Source organism: Mauremys mutica, chromosome 12 (genome assembly GCF_020497125.1).
Source record: "Mauremys mutica isolate MM-2020 ecotype Southern chromosome 12, ASM2049712v1, whole genome shotgun sequence".
Lineage (NCBI taxonomy): Eukaryota > Metazoa > Chordata > Testudines > Geoemydidae > Mauremys > Mauremys mutica.
In genome coordinates this window covers 75,557,530-75,584,093 of record NC_059083.1, presented here as the reverse complement: position 1 = coordinate 75,584,093, position 26,564 = coordinate 75,557,530, and the positions used below count along the sequence as shown (strand labels likewise).

The 26,564-nt window shown below is 38.7% G+C and overlaps 1 protein-coding gene across 3 annotated transcripts in view; it reads right to left on the bottom strand.

Moving 5' to 3' along the window:
* Positions 1 to 26,564, bottom strand: part of HELZ (helicase with zinc finger) — a 137,263-nt gene that overhangs the window by 70,382 nt on the left and 40,317 nt on the right. The window contains exons 11-15 of one of the 3 annotated variants that reach the window (XM_044982944.1): positions 26,061 to 26,328; positions 18,585 to 18,918; positions 7,986 to 8,116; positions 3,163 to 3,342; positions 2,519 to 2,623 (exon numbers count right to left, since the gene is read on the bottom strand). In XM_044982944.1, the coding sequence (XP_044838879.1) occupies positions 2,519 to 2,623; positions 3,163 to 3,342; positions 7,986 to 8,116; positions 18,585 to 18,918; positions 26,061 to 26,328 (1,018 nt within the window). The remainder of the gene's footprint in view (positions 1 to 2,518; positions 2,624 to 3,162; positions 3,343 to 7,985; positions 8,117 to 18,584; positions 18,919 to 26,060; positions 26,329 to 26,564) is intronic. The other 2 variants (XM_044982945.1, XM_044982946.1) reach the window with 2 other exon arrangements.

The window sequence follows — 26,564 nt, the reverse complement described above, 5'->3', positions numbered from 1 at the left end:
GGTGGGGAAGAGGCGGGGTGGGGCAGAGCGGAGCAGGGGTGGGGGCCCTGGGGAAGAGCCGGAGCAGGGGCTGGAGCAGCACGCAGCTGCACAGGGCACCAGGAAATTTGGTGCCCCAAATTTCCTGGTGCCCTACGCAGCTGTGTACTTTGCGTATGGCTCAGGACAGCCCTGTTAGTCTGCAAATACTGATGCCTATTACAACTCCTAACACCACATGCCCCGTACCTTAAGGCCAAACACCAACAAAATGTGTTTATCTTTTGAGCTATAGAAGTTCACTCATGGAATAGAAGCCTTGAAAAAAAAGATCAGGGTAGATAGTCTTTTGATTTCTTAATTCAGCACAACAGCTGAATGGGGTTCTTATGTCTGTATGGGTCAAGCAAGATGCATGTTCTTCTACATAAGAAGTAAACTTATCAGTATCCAAAGCAACTGAAAATTAAACCATTTACAATGGCCTGCATTAACTCTCACATCAGAACATTCCATGTGTACTGCAGGCAATTTCCTGCCCACCGGGGTGAATTCCACTGAACACTGAACTCCGGTTAAAATAGATACTCCTGAGGAATGAGTGGAATTTTAAGGCTACCAGACTGAACAGCAGCCTGATAGCAAGATAATTCCAGGGGAAAGTCCACAACCACTTATGACGTTCCAGTGTTGGCTTCTGCTATGATTAGAGATGTCACAATCTTAAATATCCAACTGTGTAGTGAATGTGACCCAGAAAACATGCTCCTCTTAGACAAGGACAGTAACTTTAGTGATACGACTAATTTGGTTTTATTTTGGGAGTCCGGAATAGCTCTCTCTTTCATTCCAGTGCAACTACCAATGCCATAACATCCCCTTCTATTTAATTATGCTGATTTTCACAATTAGTTGCTTAACAACGTATAGTACTTTTTAAAAGCAAATGTTTTTAAAGAAGTCAAGAAATGTATAAAAGACAAAAAAAACTGTGCTGCTTTCATTTTTTTAAAAGTGGGAAATTACCATAGGAGGAAAATAATTATTTGTATACTCTCACTTACAAACTACAGCAACACTTTCTGAAGTCATCAAAACCCAGTGCCAATTATATTCAAATTAAAATGTTTAATGACTTTTTATAAACTGTAATATTTGAATTGCAGCTGAAAGAAAATAAAATAGCCACTTGAAAGAGTCGTGTATTTACTTTACCATAAAAAAACAATTTTTTTTTACCAACTGACATACTTTTGAGAGTCAGACCACAAAGTTGAATGGGAAGTGAATGGGAGCCCTGTGCCCAGAAAGAGGCCAAAATTTGGCTCCCATAGCATAAAGCGAATGTTCTTACAACTCACACAGCATTCTTTTACAATGTTAAATCACATAGCCTCCCCCAATTTCACTGACTACATATGGTCATTGAAAAGAGGGAGAATATTTCCTTCCATCCCCCACTAACAACAGTAGTACAGGATGCACATAATGCCTTTCATCCCAAAGTGCTTTACAAAGTGCATTATAAGACATTCCTAAGGTGTAGTTGCCTCTGAGGTAGCTTTAAAAAAGAAACCACAATAAATATGTGCATCTGCCTTTATTTAGACTCCCTGGGCCAGATTCTCAACTTGTGTAAATTGTCATTACTGATGTCAACAGAGCTATGACAATTCACACCAGGTGTGGATCTGGCCCCCTCTGCGCAACCCTACTGACTTCAATGAGGTTGCACAGTTTAGAAGTTATATAGAAGTACCTTAATGTAAGGTAAAATGCAAGTTAATATGGTGTATTCACATCTTGATGCTCAGAGAATCATGCACATAAATTCCCACACTTTTAGATGAAAATATACCACACTGGCAGTATATTATACAGCATGATCATGTAGCAAAATCTTCCAGAGGACTTTCCTCTGCCAATAACTGAATTCCTCCTCATTGTCTTACTGTACATTTAAATCCTCATCCCCATATTTTTTCCTTAGCTAGTTCCCCCAAGACACCCATGTCAAGCACATTTATTCACATATACAAATTACTTCAAACTGCCCTTTTAAAAGAGGCCAAACTAATTTCACATGATTCTCTAAATATACAGCTTCTATGACATCAAGAGATTGCTTCAAAAAGCCATGTGAGTAGCCCCAGTTTCCAAATTACCATGGTAAAGGTGTGCCAAAATCTTTTTCAAAGTACAATCCAATTAATCTCCATTTTATTTTATCATAGTAGCTTTTAGAGGAACATATCAAAAGTTTGCTCAGCTAGGAAAGACACAGTTATCAATAGAAATAATAAAAGCTTAAAAAAGGATGTCTTTATCTTTATTTAACATATGAAACAAAATCACATTGACAATATGCTTCACTTTCCATTTTATCCATATTCCTTTTAAACAGACTAAAGCACTGCTGTTACATGCCAATGTGCTTTTAAGTGTTAACATTAAGTGTTAAAGGTTCTTTAACCTTTTTTTTAGACATCTTTTCTTAAGAATAGTATTTTACAGAGACATAATAAACCTTAAAGAATACCTGAGAGGTCTCGCCTGGGGATTGCCTGCTTCTACATATGGATGTAAATAATCCTTTATGTAGAGATCAGCAGCACTATTAGAATGGGTGCAAATGAGAATCCTGCTGGAATAAATGGTGCAAATAAAAAAGCAATGAAGAAACAGAAAACAATTCAAAGCAGTAGAATACAAAAAAAAGGGAACAGTGGCCATCTTCCTGCACATTTCCCTCAATGAAACTAGTCACTGGCCTAGCCCAAGTTTCATAATTCAATGATGCCCCTTAACTCACTTTTTCCAGATAGGAAAAGATTTAAACTTTAAATACAACTTTTAAAAAGTATTTTGTGATTATTAATCTAACCTAGATCTTAAATAAAACATAGCCTTTATTGTCTAACACACCCCATAGCTTTCCACATCAAGTGAATGGCATTTATTCTACATCATGCCAATTGTACTGATTTTTTTTCTAAATGGGAAAATATATTTTAAGACTATAACATTACTTTCTTAATATCTATTCAAAACAATGATGGATGGGGTTTTTTTGAGATGGATGGAAATTCTGTACTGCTAACTTTCACTTACATTTAAGTAAAAAAAGAAGCATTTCATTTCTAATAAACTATGTTGCTCGGTCTCTCTCGTGTCCCAGCTCACCTAGTATCCTGCTGTTGGAGTATGTGCTTGACTGCCTGAGCCAGAGTGAACGTTTTGCCTGTCCCATAGGGACCGATGATAAGAACAGGAGGCAGTTGTATCGAAAGTGGAGTTGTGATAGCCAGAACAGCCTCTTTCTGCTTTGCATTTAGTCGAGGGTCCAACTGCTCATCCCATTGTCTGTACAAAGAAAGCAAGACTGTTTGTACAAGCAGCAGCAATCTAAAGTCAATTAGAAATAAAACTGTATAGCATATAAAAAAGACTTCAATTAAAAATACTACATGTTATCAACTGTATCATTTTGAGGCAGTTTAACAAAATCATACGATATTCCAACAACTAAACAACCACATGCTGTTATCACAAAGCTCTGTTAAAGTTCATGATAAATCAGTAAATTACTCAAAAGCAGACTAACCATTGCATGACTTACATTGGCTAAACTGATAATAATTAACCTCTGGAGTATACATTTTGGATACAGTGTACACTTCACCACCACAAAGGCAGTATAATTAAATGGACACACAAACTCCATCTTCTATTGTCATTAATCAGCCAAATAATACTTATTAACCATGTTTTCAGTAGAATTATGGATGATGTCAATTTAAACAAGTCACCATTATATATGATGAAATACAGACATTCAAGCTTGGTATAGCTGAACTAAGAAGCACTGCAAAAAACAACACAGAGAACTTACAGCTACTCAGTTAATTGAAGGCTTTTCTTCACTATCGTTCTTTACCATAAGAAAAAAGCATCTGAAGTCTAAAAAAAAGTACTGGTACTATAACTGGGTTAAGGGTATCCGCATTTAAACAGGAAGTTACTTTAGGAAAGTTCCAATGAACATAAGAGGCTAAGGATTTCTATATGCAGTTTTTAATATTCTCACTGACAGATTTAAAAGTAGGTATACATAGTAAGAAACACCTGTCACTTTGCACATATGGCCATACTTTTGTAATGTGATCTGTCTTACTACTTACATTATAATTCTTCTGGGCCTGGAAAACTTGTGTTGGGTAGTGGTATGGGGTAAAACCGAGAGGGAATTAACTGAATTCCTAACTCATAAGACTGCTATGAACAACTAGATGACTGAAGAACCTAAGAACTAGTGGAAAGATGATAGGATGTAAAAAATAGAAGAAAAACTATAGGCGAAGACCATTTGAGTCAGTCAAGAAAAGATAGGCCAGATCCTATGGTGTAAATTGTCATAACTCCACTGACTTCAGTTGAGCTGCAATTATTTACACAAGTGAAGCATCTGCCTCCCCAGAGCATGTCAGAAAAATTCTGCACTAGAAAGATAAAGATATTGGGCCAAATTCACCTCTGACATGACTCTACTAATTTATATAAGATTTAGGCCAAAGTAATTAAATCCTCCCTGAATAAAGATCCATAACACTTAGCCCACCGAAATCAAAGAAGTCTGATTAAAATGTGGACTACTTAACAAAATTACACCAACAAGAAAAAGTATTTTATAATGATATAAATGGATAAGATTACATGGGATTATTTAGGATGAAAGAAAAAATAAGGTCTTTGAACTGTAATTTTATATTTTGTTTAAAAACAGGAAAAAGCTTTAAAAATTAACTAAGAAAATAAGACAAAACAATCAAAATGTTTCAAAATAAAGTCAGTCTTAATGACCATTTTACAGATAAACGAAAAGTTCCAGCATTACACTTACATACATATAATCAATGCAGTAGGCTAAAGTTTGCTACGTAACAAGTACCTAAAAATGGATTACCCACCATACAAAACTATTTTCTCATGTTATAAATACTGATGTCACAAGTATGCTCTGATTTACGCTATCAAAGTATGCTGGCCTGGTATGCAAAAATAGAGCCATTTTCTTTCTGCTTCGTGTATCTTCACCAACAATAAATAGAAATCAGATGGAAAACGATATGATGCAACATTTGCTATTTTACAGCAATTCCTGAAACCTTAATAATATTTTGAGAATAGTATCTTACAAACTGCATTAATAATTCAGTATTCAAGTCTCTCTTTAGACTGAATGCAAAAACTTTGAGCTGGATTACAGTCTCCATTAAGTGGCACACAGCATAGCATATCTTGAAATTTTCCTACTGTACAGGTGCAACAGCAGATTTTTTTCTTCTTATCTGTAAGTGGCAATGCACAACATGCCCTCAAAATTCAAATCTGGTCCCATTGTTTCATTCCCCGACCATCTCACGGGAGCTTTAGAGCCAATGTACCACAGAGATATAGGGAGAGATTTTTAAAGGAACAAGTGGCAGTTGAGCACCGAATTCCTACTGACTGAGAAATGGGTGCCTACATACTATGTATGTCTTTGAAAATGTCCTCCAATGTAAGAAACAATGAAAGTGTGCAGTGCTGGGGAAAGAAGCCAAAAATCAAAGTGTCAACATGATTGTGTATGAATTCATACTAACACTCTTCCCACTCAGGAATTTTTTTTTTCAAAAAACCATTTCTATAAAGGTACTCAAAACCTTCAACTGTGATGATTTTTTTTGCTTAATTTGCAAAAATTAATTTTGTTCATTTATTTGCCAAAAAATTCATGGACTGTTATCTCTGGCAAATCAATGTTTAGTCAAAAAGTCCATTTAATAGCCTTTTTGAGACCCATGCTGCTTCACATCACTTCTAATTAATTTCACACTTTATCCTTCAGCTACTCTGGTTTTAGAGTTTACAAAATTTAATCTCTGAGATGGAGGACAAAAACTGTAATATTTTAAGTGAGAGACCGTTCATAAGCCCTGAGTCAGGAGCTGTGCTGTATTAGAATCATAAGTTTGGAATTATTATCAGGCAGTCAGGTCACTCTGTTGCTGATGATGATCTTTACAACAAAATGAAACAAATATACATTCTGAATGAAATATTTTATTACTATGTTCTGAATATAATTCACATTGTGCTGCATAGATATTGTTTTATTGGTAGAACTAATTTACATAGTGCTTGATGACAGACAGCTTCTTGACATCAATAATGTTTCCAATATTTACTTATAGCAAATTTGTTAAACGTAATTAAATCATGTGTATATACTAGCAATATAAAGACTAACAGTAATTTAGTTTCAGAACAGTAGTAGCAGAACAGTAATTTAGTTTCTGTTACAGACAGCACAAAGATTCTTAACAAAAAATATGGAAAATGTAAAATTTTATCTTAATTACACTTCTGCCTTTTCTTTATCCTCTGCTCCCATATCCAGGCTTGTTGCTAAACCCTTTCTGTTCTTTATGGGCCTGAGCCAAAGCTCAGTTGAAGTCAATGGAAAGATTCCCTTGAATTTAGTAGGCTTTGTAGCCGGCTCACTCCAAAATCCATCCCTTTCTATCTCTAAAACTAAAGCCTTGGTCCCTGCACCAATCATCTCTCACCTGTGCTACTACAGCCACCCATTGTCTTCTCTGGTTTCTGCATTCTTCACATTACTGCACTCTAGTTTATCCAACAGGCTGCAACTAACATCATCTTCTTTGCCCAACGTTCTGGCCATGTCCTTCCCGTCCTTGAATCCCTGGGCAAGCTTCTGATCTATTCTCCATCACAATCACATTCTTGCCTTCAGGGTTCTGAATAACAACTCTCCTGTTCATGCTGAATACTATCAATTTGGCATGCCTCATCACTTCCCAGGTCTTAGTCTCACTAGAGTAACTTCATGACTTTTTTCACTTCTCCCCCTACACCTAGAATATCTACCATAATCCTTTGGTCCTATGCTCAGGGTCCAATTGACCACCATATCTGGGGTTGGGAAGGAATTTTCCTCCGGGTCAGATTGGCAGAGTCCCTGGGGGGTTTTTGCCTTCCTCTGCAGCATGGGGCGCAAGTCACTTTCAGGTTTAAACTAGTGTAAATGGTGGATTCTCTGTACCTTCAAGTCTTTAAATCATGATTTGAGGACTTCAGTAACTCAGCGAGAGGTTATGGGTCTACTACAGGAGTGGGTGGGCAAGGTTCTGTGGCCTGCAAGGTGTAATCATGAGACTAGAAGATCAAGATGGTCCCTTCCGGCCTTAAAGTCTATGAGCCACAAAGCTTCACTCTTGCCACCATCAGGTCCCTGCATAAAAGTCTCTTCTTTTAGTTATCATTCCCATTCTGACCTTGACTCTACCACTCCTGCACTTGTGCCAGATTTGGCTTCCTCAGAACTATTAATACAATCTACAGATTTTACATTTCAGAAAAGCAACCAACAAAATGAGGACACAGAAGATCTCACAACAGTTTGGCAGTGCGGTGCTGGTGCTTCCCATACTTACTATCACATCTTTTTTGGTCAGACACTGCAGTGCCACATCTAACTCTGGGCCTGATCCTGAAAACTCACATAAGTAGTGCCATTACCAAGTTTATAGGACTACTCATGCAAGCGCAAATTAGCAAGTTTAGGCCCGTATATTGTAAACCCCTTGGGACAGGAACCTGTACTTTTATTTCTCTATAAAGCACTATCCACACTTATAGCAGAGGGCTAAAGAAATAGGAAATAATATGCTTCAGTCTTCTAAATCTATGATGTAATTGTAGTACAGGTCTGCTTTGGGGAGAACAGGGAAAAGCGATCTACCAGTCATAATCCTACAAGAGTCTGTTTTCATTTTCTGTTTAAAGCAGTTCAACTCTCTTCCCTGAACCACCTTCAACATTAATGAAGAACAAAGATGTACCCTTAAAGAGGACGTGTATCTGAATCATCAGTTATAAGGAATTCAAAACAGAATTAACATACCAGCTCTGATATGCAAGTGTTTGTATTTTTGTACCTGTTGGGGCTCCAGGGTATGGTGGGAGTCATGCGGACATCTGGAAACAAAATACTGTTGTCCTTGATCCTGTCCAAGGCATAATGCATTTCACAGAGGGGTAAGCGATTTAATTGAAACTGAAGTTCAACCTACAGTACAAAATGAATGAATGAATAGATGTACCAGAAAATATTTAATTAAGAGGACTCTTTTTACTTCAATTTTATCTTTCAACAAATTATACTGAACTTCAGAAAAACTCAAGCAAGCATCATGGGATCAAAAGATTAATAATAAAGTTAACTTGCTTAAGCCCATTTTGAACACTCACAGAGAAACAGATGATTTCTTTGCAGTATAATTTGTGTGTTTGACTAACTATGAAAGGATTTCATTGTACTTTTAGAAATAATTCAGTAATCTCTTGCAGAACTAGAAAGGACTATCTTAGAAGCATATTTTTAAACTGTGTTTGAAAATATAAGCTGAAAAACAGGTTACAGAAACCTACTCTGGAACTTTGACCTGGTCAGAAATTTTCGTGGACCAGTAGATGGCCCTGTATGACATATTCCCAAGAGAGGCAAAACCCAAATACTCTCTGTACCCAATCAATCATTCTCAAAGTATAAATTTGTTGACTACATTGTACTACAAAGACTTCCAAGATACCTCACAATCTTTGCAAAGATGGATATTTGAGATTAGTTGCATACTAATATAATCATGTTCTTTCTTTCCAATTACTGGTGTTTTCATGTTAATAAATAAAGAATGATGACAACAAAATCTTGGTACAAAGCCAGAAATGGTAGCATAGCATGTTGGCATCTGTGATTAAACCCAGAATTAAGCAATGAATGGTAAAATGAATTTATACAATTGCATTACTAAAGAAGCAAAGATAAAGAGATACATTTTAAATTACAGAAATGGATAAAAGCCGCTTTTAAGGGGAAACAATTCATTAAAATGATCCACTCAGACTATAATCTACATAGCTTTAATTTTACATTTATTAATCTCTCCAGAAACAAATGGTCCTGATGAAAGTATTGAACACAAGAATTAAATCTTGATTAAAACAGAAATCTATAAAAATAATTTGACACAAAACCACACTAACAGAAGAGAACAAATAAATCCATAGTTGCTGTGATTGTTGCCCAACGTGGAAGCACAGCTTTTCATAGTATAGTAACAAGCAAATAGCCATGTAATCACTGTAGGACAGCTTCGGTTAGCATTTAGTGATTAGACAATAAGAGCATTCATGGGGGTTTACTACAAGATGTGTGTGTGTTGGCCAACATGACAACACTGATGGTCAACATATTTCAACCTATACAGAAGGCACTCCTCAAGAAACATACTGACTGGAACATGCACTAATAACACTTGTACTTTTATGGCAACCTTCACTCAAGGAGCTGAAAGCACTTTACTAAAGTGGGTTAAGTACTTGCGAGGAAGTGGGAATATTCTTGATGTGTTATGTGAATGATGAGTGGGGAGTAATAACCTGGGAAGGTTGCAGAGGAGTTTTGCTGGGACAGCCTGCATTGGGGAAGGGAGCATACCTGAGCATGTAACCTGAGAACCCAGGAGGGGGGTTGGAGGCCAGGTAACACCTCTGCCCAGGGAAATTGGAAAAAGGACAAAGGCTGGGGGAGGAGCCGGGGGGAGGCTGAGTGAGACGCTAGAGGGAGTTTCAGTTTGGAACTGGCTGGGAAATGGAGAGGAGTGCCCCAACCAACAGGGCTGTGGCCTCCCTGGGGGCCCCAGATGGACCTAACTAAAGGGGGTCCTGTTGTCTGTACTGGCAAAACCTGTTTTGGACTGTGTTCCTGTCGTCTAAATATATCTTCTGTTTTACTAGCTGGCTGAGAGTCATGGTGAATCGCAGGAAGCCAGAGGTGCAGGGCCTAGTCTCCCCCCACACTCCGTGACAGTACTACCTTCCCCATTTTACAGATGGGAAAACGGAGAGACTGAGAGGTGACTTGCTCAAGGCAGTACATCAAGTCTGCAGCAGAGCTGAAAACAGAAATTAGGGGTCAAACTTCGAGCTAAGGTACCCCAGTGTAAACCTGGAGAAATTCCACAGAGGTCAATGGAGTCACTCTAAATTTATACCCATGCAACTACATTAGAAAATTTGGTCCCAGATCTATTAACTCTCAACCCCTGCTCTAACAACTCAATAATATTTGACCACCCTATTGCTTACTCTCTCTGCTATCAAATGGTAAATATTGTTACACCTGGTTAACAGCCAGGAAGTTCAACTGGCATCAATCAATCAGATAAAAGCAGCAAAGAATCCTGTGGCACCTTATAGACTAACAGACGTTTTGCAGCATGAGCTTTCGTGGGTGAATACCCACTTCTTCAGATGCAAAACGTCTTGCATCTGAAGAAGTGGGTATTCACCCACGAAAGCTCATGCTGCAAAACGTCTGTTAGTCTATAAGGTGCCACAGGATTCTTTGCTGCTTTTACAGATCCAGACTAACACGGCTACCCCTCTGATACAATCAATCAGATGGCATTCTTAAAAATCTGTCTTTGCTGGAAGTTTCTCAAAAGCCCAAACTGAAAAGTCTAAAAATAAAGAAGTACCAGAAATTGAGACTATAACGTCATGTTCACCAATTAAGATAACATGGAATCTAAAAGTCTTACTATACTAAGTAAAAAGCCTCCTAATTGTTACATTAAAAATCCTTTGTGACAATCAAAACAGCAATTTGAGCACTAAAACAAATGGTTGATCATTCCTCTGAATTAATAACATGCTATCTCATGTGGAATAAAAACCCAATCAAAACCAAACCTCAGAACTTCTCTAATGCAGCCATCAGCAACTAACAGTACAGTGTGACCTTATTGCTGTAACACTCATCCTTCATTAGCTGTTATATCCCAGTGTTAGCAATTGCTTGTGAAATCACTTCATAATTTAGGGCCCAATCTTGCAAACTCAACTGTCAACGTTTCAATTACTCCAATTTAGGGCATGCAAGCTTAGGCTCTTAACAATGAAAGCTCACTGGGGCTGGAATCTGTTGAATCTGTTTTAAGCACTACATTTTTGTAGGGCAATATGTGAATAGTAATATGAACAATACCAATATTTACTAAAAAAGCCAAATCCCACCCTGGTTTTAGTGTTGTAAGTCTACTAAAGGTAATAGAGCAGTGCCTATTTACACTAGGGCTGAATTTGGCCCAAAAGTTGGAAACCTCTTAAAAATCAATATAAAGGCTTTTAATATTCCTCCCTATTGTTTATTTGTATGCAAAAATCTAAAGCCAACCATCCAAAAGAGATAAAGGTGACATTAAAGCTACATAGCATTCACTATGGAGTTCACTAAGCAAGGCAAACGCAACAGCTAAAAATGATTTTCAGAAGTTACTTGAATAAGGAATCTCTTTTTCCATAGCCCTGGTTAGTTTAAGATGGGAGCCTACCAAATGCTATATATTATATACATTTTACATTTACAAATATACATTTAATATACTTTTAATTTTAACATACATTTTACAAATAGTAATACAAATATTTGGATGTTGCATTATTCTGGGGGATGTTTATGTTATTTTCTGAACCAGTCACTGGATAAATCTCATAACCAGGTGTACAGAAACTATGCTCTAGACAGGCACGGAGGAACTTGGTATGATTAAACTAGGGTGTTATTTAATATTTGTATTGAAACACATCTAGACACACAATGAAAAGGACACATATACTTTTGGTGCACAACTCAAGCTTCTGCCTTGACATGTTCTTTCCTTCTCAGTGATCTTGCATCATAATTTGTCAGATCATTCCCCCTCTAGTTATCAGTGTATAGACTTCCCCTCTGAACACCACATGGCTGTGACAGAGGCAGGGAAGCGTGCCATGCTGTGATGCTAGCACTGTGGGGAGAGGGAAATGGGTTTCTCCCCTGGACGGGTGGCATGCTGCTCTTGCTCAGCACACAGAAGCGCAAAGCCTGCTCTGCTAGTTTTTTCATCAGTGCAAGAAGAGGAAAGAGCGGGAAGGCCTAAGTAAGGGTATGGCTACACTTGCAGGTGTGCAGTGCTGGGAGTTACAGCTGTCTTCGTACAGCTGTGTAGGGAAAGCACTGGTGTGTGGCCACACTCACAGCTACCAGCGCTGCAGTGTGGCCACATTTGCAGCATTTACAGCGCTGTTGGGAGTGATGCATTATGGGCAGCTATCCCAGCGTTCAAGTGGCAGCAACGTGCTTTTCAAAAGAGGGGGGTGGGGTGGAGTGGAGTGTGACAGGGAGCGGGGGAGAGAGAGAGAATGGATTTTTGGAGCCGACACTGTGTTTCAGCTCCTTGCCTTGCAAAATCTGAAAATTTCCCCGACCCCTTACTCTTAACTGCAAACAGCCTGCAGACCAGATAAGCAGCTGCTCCAATGGACTCCCTTTCTCCGCCCCGCCCCCGCTGTTTCTCTCCTCATGCAAACACTCATCCCCCTGCCTGCATCATTCAGTCATTCACGGTAGTGGGTTATCTCAATTGATTGTTCACAGTCAGTTACAGATTGATCACAGCAAACAGGAGCTGTGTTTGTTTTTTAGATAAGTAGCTCCCAGAGCCCCGAGTTCACAACAAAACAAAGGGAGGCATCATAACAAAACAAAGAGAGTAATTTAGTTAAAAGCATTCTGGGATATCTCCTAATACCCTGGAGGCCAATAACAGCGTTGGTGTGTGGCCACACTTTACGAGCAGCGCTGCAGCACCAGCGCTGCAATCGTTATACCCCAAGCAGACCCAGGTGTACAGCCAGCGCTGCAGCCAGGGAGTTGCAGCACTGACTGTGCCCTGCAGGTGTGGACAGTTGGAAAGCCTCCACCAGCGCTGCAACTCTCAAGTGTAGCCATACCCTAAGATTGCAGAAGGCTTAAACACAATGTGCCTCCAAGCAGCACGCTGCAGTGCAACAACCACATACCTCAGCAGGGAAACCATGTAATTTACTGGAGTTCCTCCTTAGAGTAAGTTAGTCTTCCACAGGCCCTGCTCCTCCAACTCTGTCCCATCTTCACTGTACCAGGACCCCTCTGAGCCCCAGAGCCTTTTCATTGCTCTTCCTCCAAATCATTACCAGCATCCATCAGACCCAGTCTTCCAAAATCCTCACCTCAATCAACATCATCTTCCCATCATCCGTGGTTCTCCAACTCAGGTCCCCACAGCCCTCCAAGATGTACATCTCTCCCCACATTCTACTTAGCACCAGCAGCCAAAGTCCTAGCCCCCACCCCATGAGGTTCAGCACTGCCTGTTGTTCTCCTTTCCCCTCACCTTCACATAGAGTGGGCATAACCTAATCCTTTATGGTAGCATTCTTAAACCTAAGCACAGATTCCATATGGGAAGATGGGGCATTGGTGCCTAGCTCAATAAACTCCTTTGAAATTCCCATCTTAAGTGTCCTGACCAACACTACACAGTGAGTCAGTGGCAGAGGAAGAAAAAGATTCTAAGATTCCTGGCTCCCAGGCCTCTACTCTAACCACTATGCAATACCACTCCCTTCATGATCTCTAAAGAGTATGAGAGATGTCAGCAATGCATGAAGAGAGGTTACAATTCACTGGTCTCTAAAAAGTTTCTGTAATAGTAAAGAGGCAATGTCAAGTTAAATTTTAACAACTGACTAGTTTTTAAAAATTCATGTTTCAGTGGAGTCCCCTTCAAACAGTTTGTCCTGAATTTTTTCTTTTTTATCTTTTAATAAAAATATTGCAGGAGTTTTTCTTCTCCCCGTGAATGGTTAGAAGAGTCTTCCTAATAAATGACCATGACCCCAACCTTGCAATTGGGGTTACACAGGAACAAGGCTCTGCCAGTGCAAGCCTGGTGCTTTTAATGGAAAAACAGCTAAGCTGACTATACGCAAAGTGCTGTCAAATGCACAAAGTAAACAAACAGGAAGAGTCTTTTTTTACTAATACTTTCAGTTATAGCCATCTTACGTGTCCACTTAGCTGTAGTACCTACACAATTTTCAGATGGAAATGTGATTTCATGTTGGCAATGTCCCTATAACAGCCCTTTCTAGGAATCGGAGTTAGTGTTAAACATCTCTTACTAGCTGTATGTACTTCGCCATTATACCTTACAATAAGTGTAGACGTTTTTCGTCTAATTCGGATTAACTCATTCTGTTAGACATGCTATTTTGTGAAGTACTGACTGATACCATCTGGGAAGGAGTGGCGTATGACCTGAATTATCTTTCTTCATTCCACAACAAGAGAACAGTGGGAACAGATTTATAGTTCCACTCCCAGTTAACAGAAAATGACATAGGACCGTGTGGGCCACTAAAGAAAATTGTCCTGATGTAGCCTACAGATGGCTGGGCACCAAAAGGAGCGGAGATCAAGAAAAAAGAGCAGTTCACCCTGGACAACAGTTATTTCCATTGCACCTCTGTAAAGGATGCACTCGATAAAATCAAAACTGCAAACATATTAAAAAGTCTCCATTACCTGAGAAGCAGAGCACCAGGAAAAATGCATGATCAGGGAGATTTTTTTACCATGGATTACTAGAAGAGATAGGAACCAAACTATATACTTTATCCAAAGACTATAGCAATAAGACAGATTTGGCCAACATTTAAAATGAAACATGAAATCCTGGCTCCATTGAAGTCAATGGCAAAACTCCTATTGACTTCAGTTAATCCAGTGTGTATCCAAAGTATATGGGATCAGATCCTGAGTTCCCTATTAATGTTTCACTCAGTTGTCAATCAGTCCTTGCACTGAAGAACTCTCACTGAAAATCAAGACTAATTAAAAACTATATAAAAAGCATTAGGATTTGACCATTGGTTCTCTAACAGATTTACACAGCATTACACTTCTTTGTAATAGGACCCAATTCTCATTCTAGGATATTGGAATCCTAAAATGACAGATCTGAACAGCTCATCCTAGATGAGTTTCATAAGAAGTTTTAAAAGAAAAAAAAAAGTCAAAGTTACTAAAAGCCCCAACTCATTTTCTATTCCAGTGGAGTTTACAGATAGAGTCAGTTAGTGGCTTTAATTATTGTTTTAAGAAAACAATCACTAACCACACTCAGCATGATACAAGTCTTGTAGACTAATTATCCAGGTTAAATGAAGACATTAAGATTCTTGCATATGTTTCACAAAACAAAGTGAATGGAAGGTGACATGCCCTCCGCAAAAATGGATTTATTTCAATCAATTTCAGTGGCCTTAATTTGCGATTATTTCTGTTAGGTAGCAGGGTCAATCCCCTTATCTCCACCAGGGAGACACAGGGAGGGGGGAATTATTTGATTTTTGTCAACTAGAGTTTATTCTTCCATATTCTAGAGCAGGATGTATTTACATTACCTGAACTATCTTGTCCATAAACCCCATAACACTATTTAAGGCCAAGCCTTCTATTTCGGTCCATTTCATGCTGATTGCAGAGTAAACAAAGTACTGACCCTATCTCCAATACTGTTTGTCTTGGCAATGGTGCTGTAAATCTTAACTTTGTGATGGGATTCCTCCATTAAAGACATCTGGGCTAGGGAAAATAAGAGTTTCCCTTTTACACAGACATCTGTCTGCATTTTCATTTTAGTTTCTGTTATTCAACTGAATAATTTCTTCACTTAATGGACAGTTTCTCCAAAGCCTACCAAGACACTGGGCTTAGTATAAGTCTAAAAAAGACTGACAATGTGCCAAGGAGTTCAGGAAGCACCCTCCATCAAGATCAACAACTATGAACTTGAAGAGGTGAACAAGTTCACATACCTGGGGTCCACTATCACATTCAACCTTTCATTTGAAACAGAACTCAACATCCGCATTGGAAAAGCCACCACAACAATGTCTAGACTGTGCAAGAGGGTATGGCAAAACAACAAACTGACAGAACTCACAAAGATCTGTGTGTATCGTGCATAGGTTATCAGCACACTTTTGTAGGGGACTGAGACAGGGACCTTATAATCTCACCTGGAAAAGGGGCTCAACAGCTTTCATATGTGTTGCCTTCATGAAATCTTTTGTATTTCCTGAAGGGAAAGAGTCATCAACACTGAGGTGCTCAAACAGGCCAGCATACCCAGCATCCAAACATTACTCAGAGATGCCTTCGCTGGCTTGGGCATATGTGCCGAATGAATGATGGGCGCATCCCAAAGGACATCCTCTACGGCAAATTATCAGTCAGGAAGAGAAAGAATGGTAATTTACCAGACAGTAAGCAATTATTTGAGATATTGCCATCGGTGTGGATCCTTCTACATGTGCATACATAACACGTGCACACAAGATCAGATTTGTTCTCTATAATATCAGTGTCGGGGCCGCACACATGTGCCTTCCCATACTTCCACACAAGGTGATAAAGGGCAGAGTAGCTCCAAAAGTTCCCTCACAAGTCAAAGCCCATGGCAGCTTGGATGGAGGGTAGGTCATGGGATTCACACTGGTTGCAACATCTCGAAGAACACAGTTACTGTAGAATAAGTAACCGTTCTTTCTTCTTAGAAAATGTGTCAGTTTGGAACCTGCTGTAGGCAAGGGGCAAGTAGTATCTCTTCAGGATGTTGGGAAGAGGAGTTTCAGCTATGTCAGTCTAATAGTCATTCGAGTACTGCTCTCCCACATCTGGCATCCAAGCCCAATGCATAATGCTTGACAAAGGTCAGTGGATTACTCCACGTCATCGCTTTGTAGATCTTGGAAACTCTCACATTTCTGAAGCAGGAGGAGGATGTTGCTTGAGGTCTGGTTGAGTGCGTCTTGATATTCAGCAGTAAAGGAACACCAGCCAATGGATGATGCAGCACAATAGCAAGAAGATGGTCTTCAGAGAGAGGTTGTGCAGGGAGCAGTCTCACAGAGAGGCTCCATGAGTCTCAGGAGAACAAATGAGGACCCAGGCAGGAGTAGGTTCTCTGTCCAGTGAGTATGTATGTTAATAGCCCACTGAGAAATGTTGACGCCGTGGGATGAGAAAAGACTAAGCATGATTGTACAGATTGATGACAAGCTGAGAATGAAAGCTAAACCTTAACAGAGCTGAACAAGAGGCTGGTCTGTTTTAAGTGTAATAAGTAGCTGAGGTTCTGATGCATCAAAACCTGGACTGAGTCCACACCATGCTTGGCAGCCCATATCAAGAACCTCTTTTATTTAGATGAATATATTCTTCCAGCAAAGGTTTCCCTGCTATTTATCATAAGCCAAAGCCATCATCATGGGTAGGGTATAGGAGCAGGAATCTGGAGCAAGGCAGAAAAACAGGTCCCGGAAATAAACAGGGGTCTGGGATGAGGAAAGCAAGAACCAGGATCAGGCTGGGAGGAAGAAACCAGGACTCAGGCAAGTAGGCAGGACCATACCAGCAGGCAGCCAGGGATTCACCTAGATGGTCAGACAACTTCCTGTACCTCTTCATGGGTGGGGCTCTTTGTGAGCTAGAGCTTCACTAGCCCCCTTCTCCACTGGTTCAGAAGAGCTGCTGGGTGGCAGCCATGGTCTGACCGCTGCCTGGGGACCCATGGGCCCAGGTTCAAGGCCTGCAATCCTTCACAGAGGGTTTACACTGCAATATAAGGTTAGCAGCTGGCACAAAGTGCCTTGCCTCACCTTGCCCCGCTGTACCTGGGAGTCATTGATCAAATTTTCCACAATTTTTTTGTTTGTTTTTTTAAGGAACATGCTTTATGATAAATAGTGAAGATAAGATAGCCAAATAGGCTGAAAGACCAGTTACGGGTCTCTGAAGAGAGCAGTAGGTTGCACCTGCTGGATTCTACCTCACTGCCCCAGGCAATAAGAGGGAACTGAAGTAGGGTCACACCCTTTATGCCCTAACACAAAGAGGCAAAGGGCACATGCATGGCCCCAACAGACATTGCTAGTAGAAACAAAACCTAAGAGTCACATGCATTTACAGAAGGATCCACACTGACACATACTCAAAAACCAGACAATACGAAGCCCAGGGGGCCACGAGGAGAGACTGCAGAGAAAGGGAGAGTAATCAGACAGGCAAAAGGCAGCAGGTCTATCAAGAAAACAGGAATAGAGAAATATCGCAGGTAGGTGTCAAAAGTGGAAAGAACACCTATGCCCCACCACAGACACAAACCCATGAAAATAAAGATGAAGCCAGAGGCTCTGCAGAACAAAAGTCCATACTCCGGCACAAAAATGGCTTAGTGTTTGAACTGGAGTTCAAAAACCTGTCTTATTAGCTCTCAAGCTGTATCCTTGAAAACATGAAGACACACAAGCTAAGATTTGCACAGGATGCTTAACCATATCAGAACAAGTTTTATGTCAGAAATGAGTCTCATTAAAATATATTTTTACTCTAACAGTATTAAAATATTAATTCTATTACATATAAAAATCAAATATAAACATAAAATTTTAATCTGAAATTCTCCTTGCTAGATTTTCTGCATATAACAAGGAATAAAAAATTCCTATTAATATCTTTCTAGTCCTTTGGCATGTAATTACTTTAGGAGGGAAAACGGTAGCACCAATTCCTCCTACAGCAAGACTCTTCCATTCAAACATACCTGCATTTCACAATCTGCTCGAAGATTAAGTTCTTCACAGCATTCCCTGGATACTCTCAAGAAGATATAATCCTTTGTTTTCTCTTCAATAGCTGCTTCATAAACCTTCTCTTTGGTTCCTTGGGTCTGTACTGACTTCTCTTTAGTGACTGGCAATAAATAAACAGCATTGACTTTGGTCATCACCAGCCGTCCAGCCAAAGTGTCTTCAGAAAGCGTTTCAGTGAGCTTAAAGCGGCCAAAAAGTTGTCCATTTTGGGCATACTTTGCACCTCCGGAAACACCAGTGAGCATGAAGCTTGCTACAATCTGCAATTGCACTTTTATGTTGAACCTAAATCAGAAAGTATAAAGTTAGTTCAGAAAAAGGATCTGATTTTAGAAATCAGGAGACAATGTTAATCAAATAAAAAATGCCTCCAAGTTCAGAGACACCACACATTCAGGAACCAACCCTATTTCCTTTTCACTGAGTTATACCTTCTTTCACAGCAGTTCAATGGGACTGTGTACGTAACTTTTCATTGTGAATAAGGGGGGCAGAATCTGGACTTGTGAAAGAGAAGTTTAATCACAGTACTGTAGAACATTCAAGAACGTTGTGCCTCCATTCAGAAAGGCAGCTACAAATTCTGTTGATAAGAGAAAAATTCCCCTGCAAGTAGCTGCTCTGTCTGTAACGGCAGGTATGGCGGCTTTTTAAATGTTATTTAAGGGCAACATGTCCTTTAAGGGTAACAATTACTCTGTTTATTCAGAATGGAAAAGAGATCCTCAGAGTTTCTTCTTTTGACAAGTAAATCTGATCCATGATTCTAAAACCCCACTACAAGCAAAGTGACAATGAGGTAAAGAAACTCTATAAAGGATAACACAATTGAGATATTCTTTGCCATTGTTAAATTTATTCATTACAAAACTATATATTAAATAAATTAGTAAAGCTATAAAAAAGTGTAAATATACATTACTTTGGTGAAGGAAAACAATATATAATAAAACGAAGGAATGCAATTGTAAACAAATGAAGTAACTCAACAGTACAAAAACATCTGAGGGAAACAGTGTCTATTTTGCTTCTGAATGGAATGTAACTAACATCAAAGTGTGGTTACAAGCAGTAACATCACTGAAGGTTTTAAAAAGACGCTCTAAATAGACAAAACCAAATCCTGCAATTTTTACTAAGGGAAAACTCTGCCCGAAGTCAATGAGAGTTTTACATGAGTAACATCTGCAGCATTTTTCTCGCAGCAATGAAAAGTTATTTTAATATCTTGTAAACTTATGAGATATTCATGAATTGACTACTTCGTATTCTTTAAGAACATATACCCAGGTCCAGAACAGAATACAGTTTCTATTTGTTCTGTACATCCTGTTCTAGGTGTTGATCAGAGAAGGCAGGCTGCCATCTTGAGAGGAGCAAAGGGCTATTATACCCTCATAGTTTAACAGATTCTTTTAAAACTTTATGAAATTAGAAGCAATGACCAATAAATAATGAGAATGGATCTATTTTAAATGAAGGATTAATATCTAACATATCACATGCCTAATCACATAGGGCATCTGTGCACAAAGCTCCCACTGGCAGTGAATTCTTTCTGCTCTAACATTTAGTCATGACTACCCACAATGCATTTACAGTAGAAGTAGCAAATCCACTCTTTGTATTTACACTTCTCAAAAAAGTCATATATATTAAAGATAAAAATGACCTATTAGCCTGTCTTGTCCTTTCCTTTTCTAAAGGACAACGATACAATACATTTTCTAGTTCTTTCTTCATTCTGGTTTCTAAATGTGCCAAGTAATGGAGATTCAGCCATTCCCATGGAAGTGTATTACGAACACTCATATATCTGTCTCAATGTCAGCAAGTTTAACCTAATATTTTGTAATGAGTTACTGGGGAATACATCAATGAAAGTAGAAGGGATGCAGAATATATTGCTTTCCACTACAATGAGCAGTGATCTTTTTATCATGTGAAATGGAGAACTTTCTATTGTTGTGTGTTGTCTCCATATGATGCTGATGTTGTTTCCACATTATGCTAACTTGTTCAATCCATTCAGCTTCCTTCCAACCATTCCTGGTAAACTATTAAAAGTGCATATGTAATACTATTTAATCCATTGTAAAAGAAAATCTTTACTACAACGTATCACAGTCCCAAACTAGTAGCAAAATCAAACCAGTTTCAATTCTCGTCTGTGCATGTTAAATGCCTATTAAACCCATGAAAGATTTTTTTTCACATCTGATAAATCTTTTTGCTTAAATGAAAGCTGCAAGTCTGTCTCCTTGTGGTGGTATTTCATTCTCTGTATAACATGTATACTAAGACACACAAACATCCCTGCCAAATAAGCAATGCAATGAACTAAGATGATTTTTTCATCATCAGTATACTTAAGATCACTGTAATAGCTACCAGGGAATTTGCAGTAAAAGTGATCATTTAGTTTACCTCAAAGCATGAATTCAGCAGACCATGACTAAAATTAAAATAAATTCCTTCCACTTTCTAAAAGCATTTAGGAAAAAGATTGCAAGACTTTTTCCTTGTCAACTGACAATATATAATTCGGAATTCTCTATTAGTCAGTTACAGATGTTAATTCCAGATGACTGCTGCAATATTGTGTTAAATGTAGATAAACCTCAGTAATGTTTAAAATCTCATTATTAGTCAGATATCAGGTGGCAGTATTAATGTTTTTATTTAATCACAGCTTTTGCTAACTTGAATCAATTTAAAACAGTCCATGTTATTACACATATATTAGCTGAATAACTATATTACTCCTATTCTGAGACATGCCACTCTTTACAGCATCATCTTAAGTGGCTACATTGGTTCTAGTCTACTGATTAGAACCACCTTCTCCAGATTATTAAATTATTTCCATTGACTAGGGAGACACCCTCAGGTGAGCTATTCAACTACCAAATCCTCTAGTACTCAAGCACTACACTTCCTTCATTCACTCCCCCTTTCCGTCTTAGATTGATCATGAGCACACTCCATGTTCATGCTTAAGATTTAACTAGATGAACCTCACTCCCTAAGCAAAAGATCTGAATCAGACCAATTAAAAATATCATTTTGGACTTGCATTGCACTTTCCTAAGTATGTTTCTATAAACGGATGAATTAAGCCTCTGAACATCCCTGTAAAGTCAGGAAGTATTTTACAGATTGTGAAACCAAGGCACAAGGAGGTTAACTGCCAGATTTTTTTTAAGTGACCTCTAATTTTGAGTGTTCAACTTTAAACACCAAGGGCCTGATTTTCAGAAGGGATGAACTGAAGTTCCTGACTTCAACTGTTGACCTGGACAGTCAGCACTTCTGAAAATTAGGTCATAGGTGTCTAAAGTTAGGCACACAAGAATGGAGCACCGAAAATTAAAGGTCACGTTTGAAAGAGCAAGCCTTAGCCATCTGCGCAATTTAACACTCCAAATCAGGGGTGAAGGCAGCAACACAACCCAGGTTTCTTGCCTCCCAGTCCAATGCTCCCTATCCTAGTGTATTAATTACTAAGCCACTGTAACGTTCATAGCTACCATTTGCTTTACTGTAGGTTCTTTCAAAAAGTACATCATGGTGCTTTTCTAAGAGGAAATAAACTCCTTAGTCTCCCAAACAACTTACCAAAAAAAATTTAAAAAAATAAAAAAAAATGTTTTTGAGGTTTCTCTCATATTTGACATCATTTTTCTGGATTACACAATGGATGCTTTCACACTAACACTTAAAGATCTGATGTTCAGCTAATCAGAAATGCAAGTCCAATTAACACTTTTTAGTGTGCTCTCGCATAAACACTTTACCACAAAAGCCATAATTAATTTTTGAGAGTTCTTATACTGTAAATTCAAGCTTTGTGTAATTTTAGAAATACTTCTTCACTGAGAGATGAACTCTCAGGTGGTGAGAAAAACTAAGTTTGAGTTTAATTTGAAACTTCAGCTGTCTTAGTCATCATGCCACCTCAAAACTTTTGTAGTGTTTGATTTACTTCTTTCTCAGATTTTTCTGGGCAGCATGAAGCTGGAGACAAGAAGAGTAAAAACGAACAGGGAAAATCTATCAGTCAAAACCTCAGCAAATCTGCCCTCTGCCCAATATTCCAACCTTCATAGCAATGTTATAAAATTTCAACATAATTATGCTTCTATTTCTAATTAGCTAGGGAAAAGGTCATTGTCTATATTTACATCACAAAAGTTTAAGACTTACCAGATCATTAGCCCATCCACTGCCAATGCAGACTATAGCCCCCCAAAAGACCAAATATCCCATACAGAATATGGCTCTGTGTGCCAGTTTTTTAAGTTCTCTGTATGTATATATATCCTTACTATATGTTCCATTCTGTGATCTGATGAAGTGAAGCTCACCAAGACCTTCCCAACCCCACCAGACTCCCTTTGACAGTCAATTAAAGATGCTTTACCAATGCCATCGCAACCTCTTCCACATGACACCTTTCAGCACTTGTCCTTTGGCCCTCCAAGGAAAGCCTGGGACAAGCACTGCAATTTGCAGTGTGCCTCAAAGGTTAAAAAAAAAGGAAAAAAAGAGCCAGGCTCAAAATCAAGGCTAGGAACAAGAACCAGAGTGCTGAATCCTTCACCAAGAAGGCCTGCAAACAACACCCTCTTGCTTATAGTGAGGGCTGTTAGCTCAAGTGCTGGAAATAACCACATTCGCTATAGCAGGGGTCGGCAACCTTTCAGAAGTGGTGTGCCGAGCCTTCAGTTATTCACTCTAATTTAAGGTTTCGCGTGACAATAATACATTTTAACATTTTTAGAAGGTCTCTTTCAATGTCTATAATATATAACTAAACTATTGATGTATGTAAAGTAAATAAGGTTTTTTAAATGTTTAAGAAGCTTCATTTAAATTAAATTAAAATGCAGAGCCCCCCTGGACCGGTGCCACTGAAAATCAGCTCGTGTGCCGCCTTTGGCACACGAGCCATAAGTTGCCTACCCCTGTGCTATAGGATCACAAGGAGAGAGGCAGTCTCGCAGGCAGACAGAAACAAACCATTTAGGGCGTCATAGATCAAAACCAACACTTGATCTGAAAATCAACCGGCAGCCAGTGCAGATTTTGGAGTACGGATTATGTGCTCCAAGAGGGAAACTCTGCTTAATAATAATCAGCGGGCTCAATTCTACACTGGCTGCAGCTTCCAAAAGGCTTCTGCATATAGGCCTATGCAGAGCACACTGCATAATCCACCTTTGCTGAAAAAATGCCCATGTGCACACAAACAGGTGCATTCTGAGCTCAAAATTGGAGGTGTCACTACTGAAAAATTAGCCCGAAGGGCAACATTTGATTTAAAGCAAGCACCACCAGGAAGCTGGTGATTCTACTGTATCATCAATTCACCAAGTTGTGTCTAAGTATTGCAGGGGTCTCGATACAGCAGGTATGGTGGTACTTGTTGCATATGAAGCCATAAAGTGGCCTCAGGTTTTAACCTCTGCTCTGCATTTTCCTGTGCATGTTCAGGCCTATAGCATCATTTTCAAATCAGGTACACCGCCACCTTCTAAAGAGGATCAATTAGGGGCTGATGAAAGTGAGGAACCAGCAGTACTGGTTAACCCAACAATGCACTGCAACCATGGACTGCAAATTATTCCAGTCCTGGACCTCTCTTGAGACACTCTGTTGACAATCAGCTGTTTTATGATCTGTACAAATATCTACTAGAAGCTAGCAAGATCCACAACAATCACCACTTGTGACCTAAGGCACATGGGATCACAGGTATGTAGAAGTTTGACCCAGTGTATTAAAATGGGTTGATTATAACATAATTTAATCAAAAGAAGAAGATTTCTATCATCAATTCTACCAAACAGAAGACACTTAAAAAACATGTATAGAACTTATGTTTATTAATCCACTTAACAGAAAGTCATGCAATAGCAATAATTTATTGCAGTACCAAATTATCCAAAAGTGAAGCATCATGTATTGGAATGTACTCATTATTCCATCATTTGTACATGCAAGCTGCTCTTTTGTCTTCCATTAGATGTTGGCAACGTAATTTTCAACATGAATATTAACATAGTAAAAACATTATTTATTTGTTGTTTGTATCACTGTTTTCTCTAAGTCTGATCTTGGTTTAAAAAGCCTTGAAAGATAAACCACCATAAAAATATGTGTGATGGAGGTCAGCAAGGGGGAATCTGTTAGTTTGCTTAAAACAACATCATGTAGAAGCAAATTTTTTGTATGTTAAATTCCAGCTCCCCAAGGGAGGAGAGCTATGACCAGGTATATTCAGCTAACTGGTTCAAGTTTACTATCACTTTTACCAGATAAGAAAGCAAAATGAATAGATACTATTTTCCTGCTTCAAAAAAGTCTCCTTCAATAATAGTACATATTATTAATATTCTTAAATGACCACTGCATAATTCAATTAAACTCCTGACTACGTCCGGAGGCACAGTGCTCTTCAGAAGGCATTGTTGTATTGGTAAATACAAGATTTTACTTGCTACCACATCAAGTTAAGGGGGAAATAATGCCAATAAGAGTTCTTGATCTAGGGGTATGTCACCTTAAAAGATTTTCATACCATACAAGTGAAGGTGAGATCATTAATCACGAATGTCAAAATAGAAAAATGGTCTAATATAGCACAACTATGAGCCTGAAACGTGTACCTTATTTTTCCACCTGCATCCTTCTCATATGTCTAATGGTGCTGGACAGCACATAAATAACAAATAATAAAAAATAGAGTCTATGTTCTGTGCCAGTCTTACACTTGTAAAGCTATTACTCAGTCTGCCTGTTTAGCAAATAGTAGGTAAAGCATCAGTTCTCCAAAGTAGTTACTCTAGATGTGCATGTGTGCAACAGAAATCAGGATCTGGCCCACCATGACATGAGGAGGATTCAAAAGTTTTCTTAAACCTGCAATCATCTATAGAGAAGAACGGTAATATTTTTCTCTTCTGAAACCCATTTTATTTGAAGATGTCACAGTTAACTGAACTGTAACAGACTCTCTTTTTTGGCAAGGGAACAGAACCATTCTAAATTGCCCCTACTGTCCTCAACATTGTTTTGTATTTGGGAAGCTATAAGAAGGAAAAAAAGGCCCCTAGGAAAATACAGTACATATGAGGTTAGAGTGTCTAACCCTAACCAAAGGTTAATGAAGACATCTCTTTATCTTCACAGCCATTTATTTCTACAGTATATATTTCCATTCTCCTCTAAGAAGAGGTAAGATTTCAAGACTCATATCCACTCTTAATTTACTTTAAAGATGTGAGAAGGTTTAATGGCTAAACTGTTAGCCCTTTCAAGACCAGTCAGAGAAGTGCAATTACAATGAAAGGGTGACATCCTAATTATTTTTAGTAGAACAGCAATAGTCATTTAAGACAGAATTTTGTAAAAGTATTACTTACTTGCTGACTTCCTTATACTGTGCTATTTCCTCAATATAAAGGAGGTCATGCAACCGTGACTGATAGTTGGTCTTGGTCAATGATTTGTCCAGGACAGACTGTGTAAACAGCTGGTCAGCAGATAGAGGAATTTGGTATCTGATAAGAAGGCTCTTCTCCAATTCAGTAGTTTCATTAGGCTCAAAATCTACAATAGTCTTAGAAGTAGAATCCCAACGCTTAGCTGTAGTTAGTAACTGTTGCCGTGCATGCATCAGGTATTCAAGATCTGCATGTGGAGATACAAACAGGGACAAGACTTCAGTTCAAATTCTCCAAGATAATTTTCCACACTTTGATCACATGTAAATGACATATATAAGTGGGAAATGTTAGTTTTTCCCCACCATAGCTTATTCATGTAAAACAGAATAATCGTGAATTTATAAGCTAAACTTAATTTTTAACTAACAGAATATGGTTTGGTTCTTCAAGGAGAACACAGGATTACTGAAGTCACTCAGC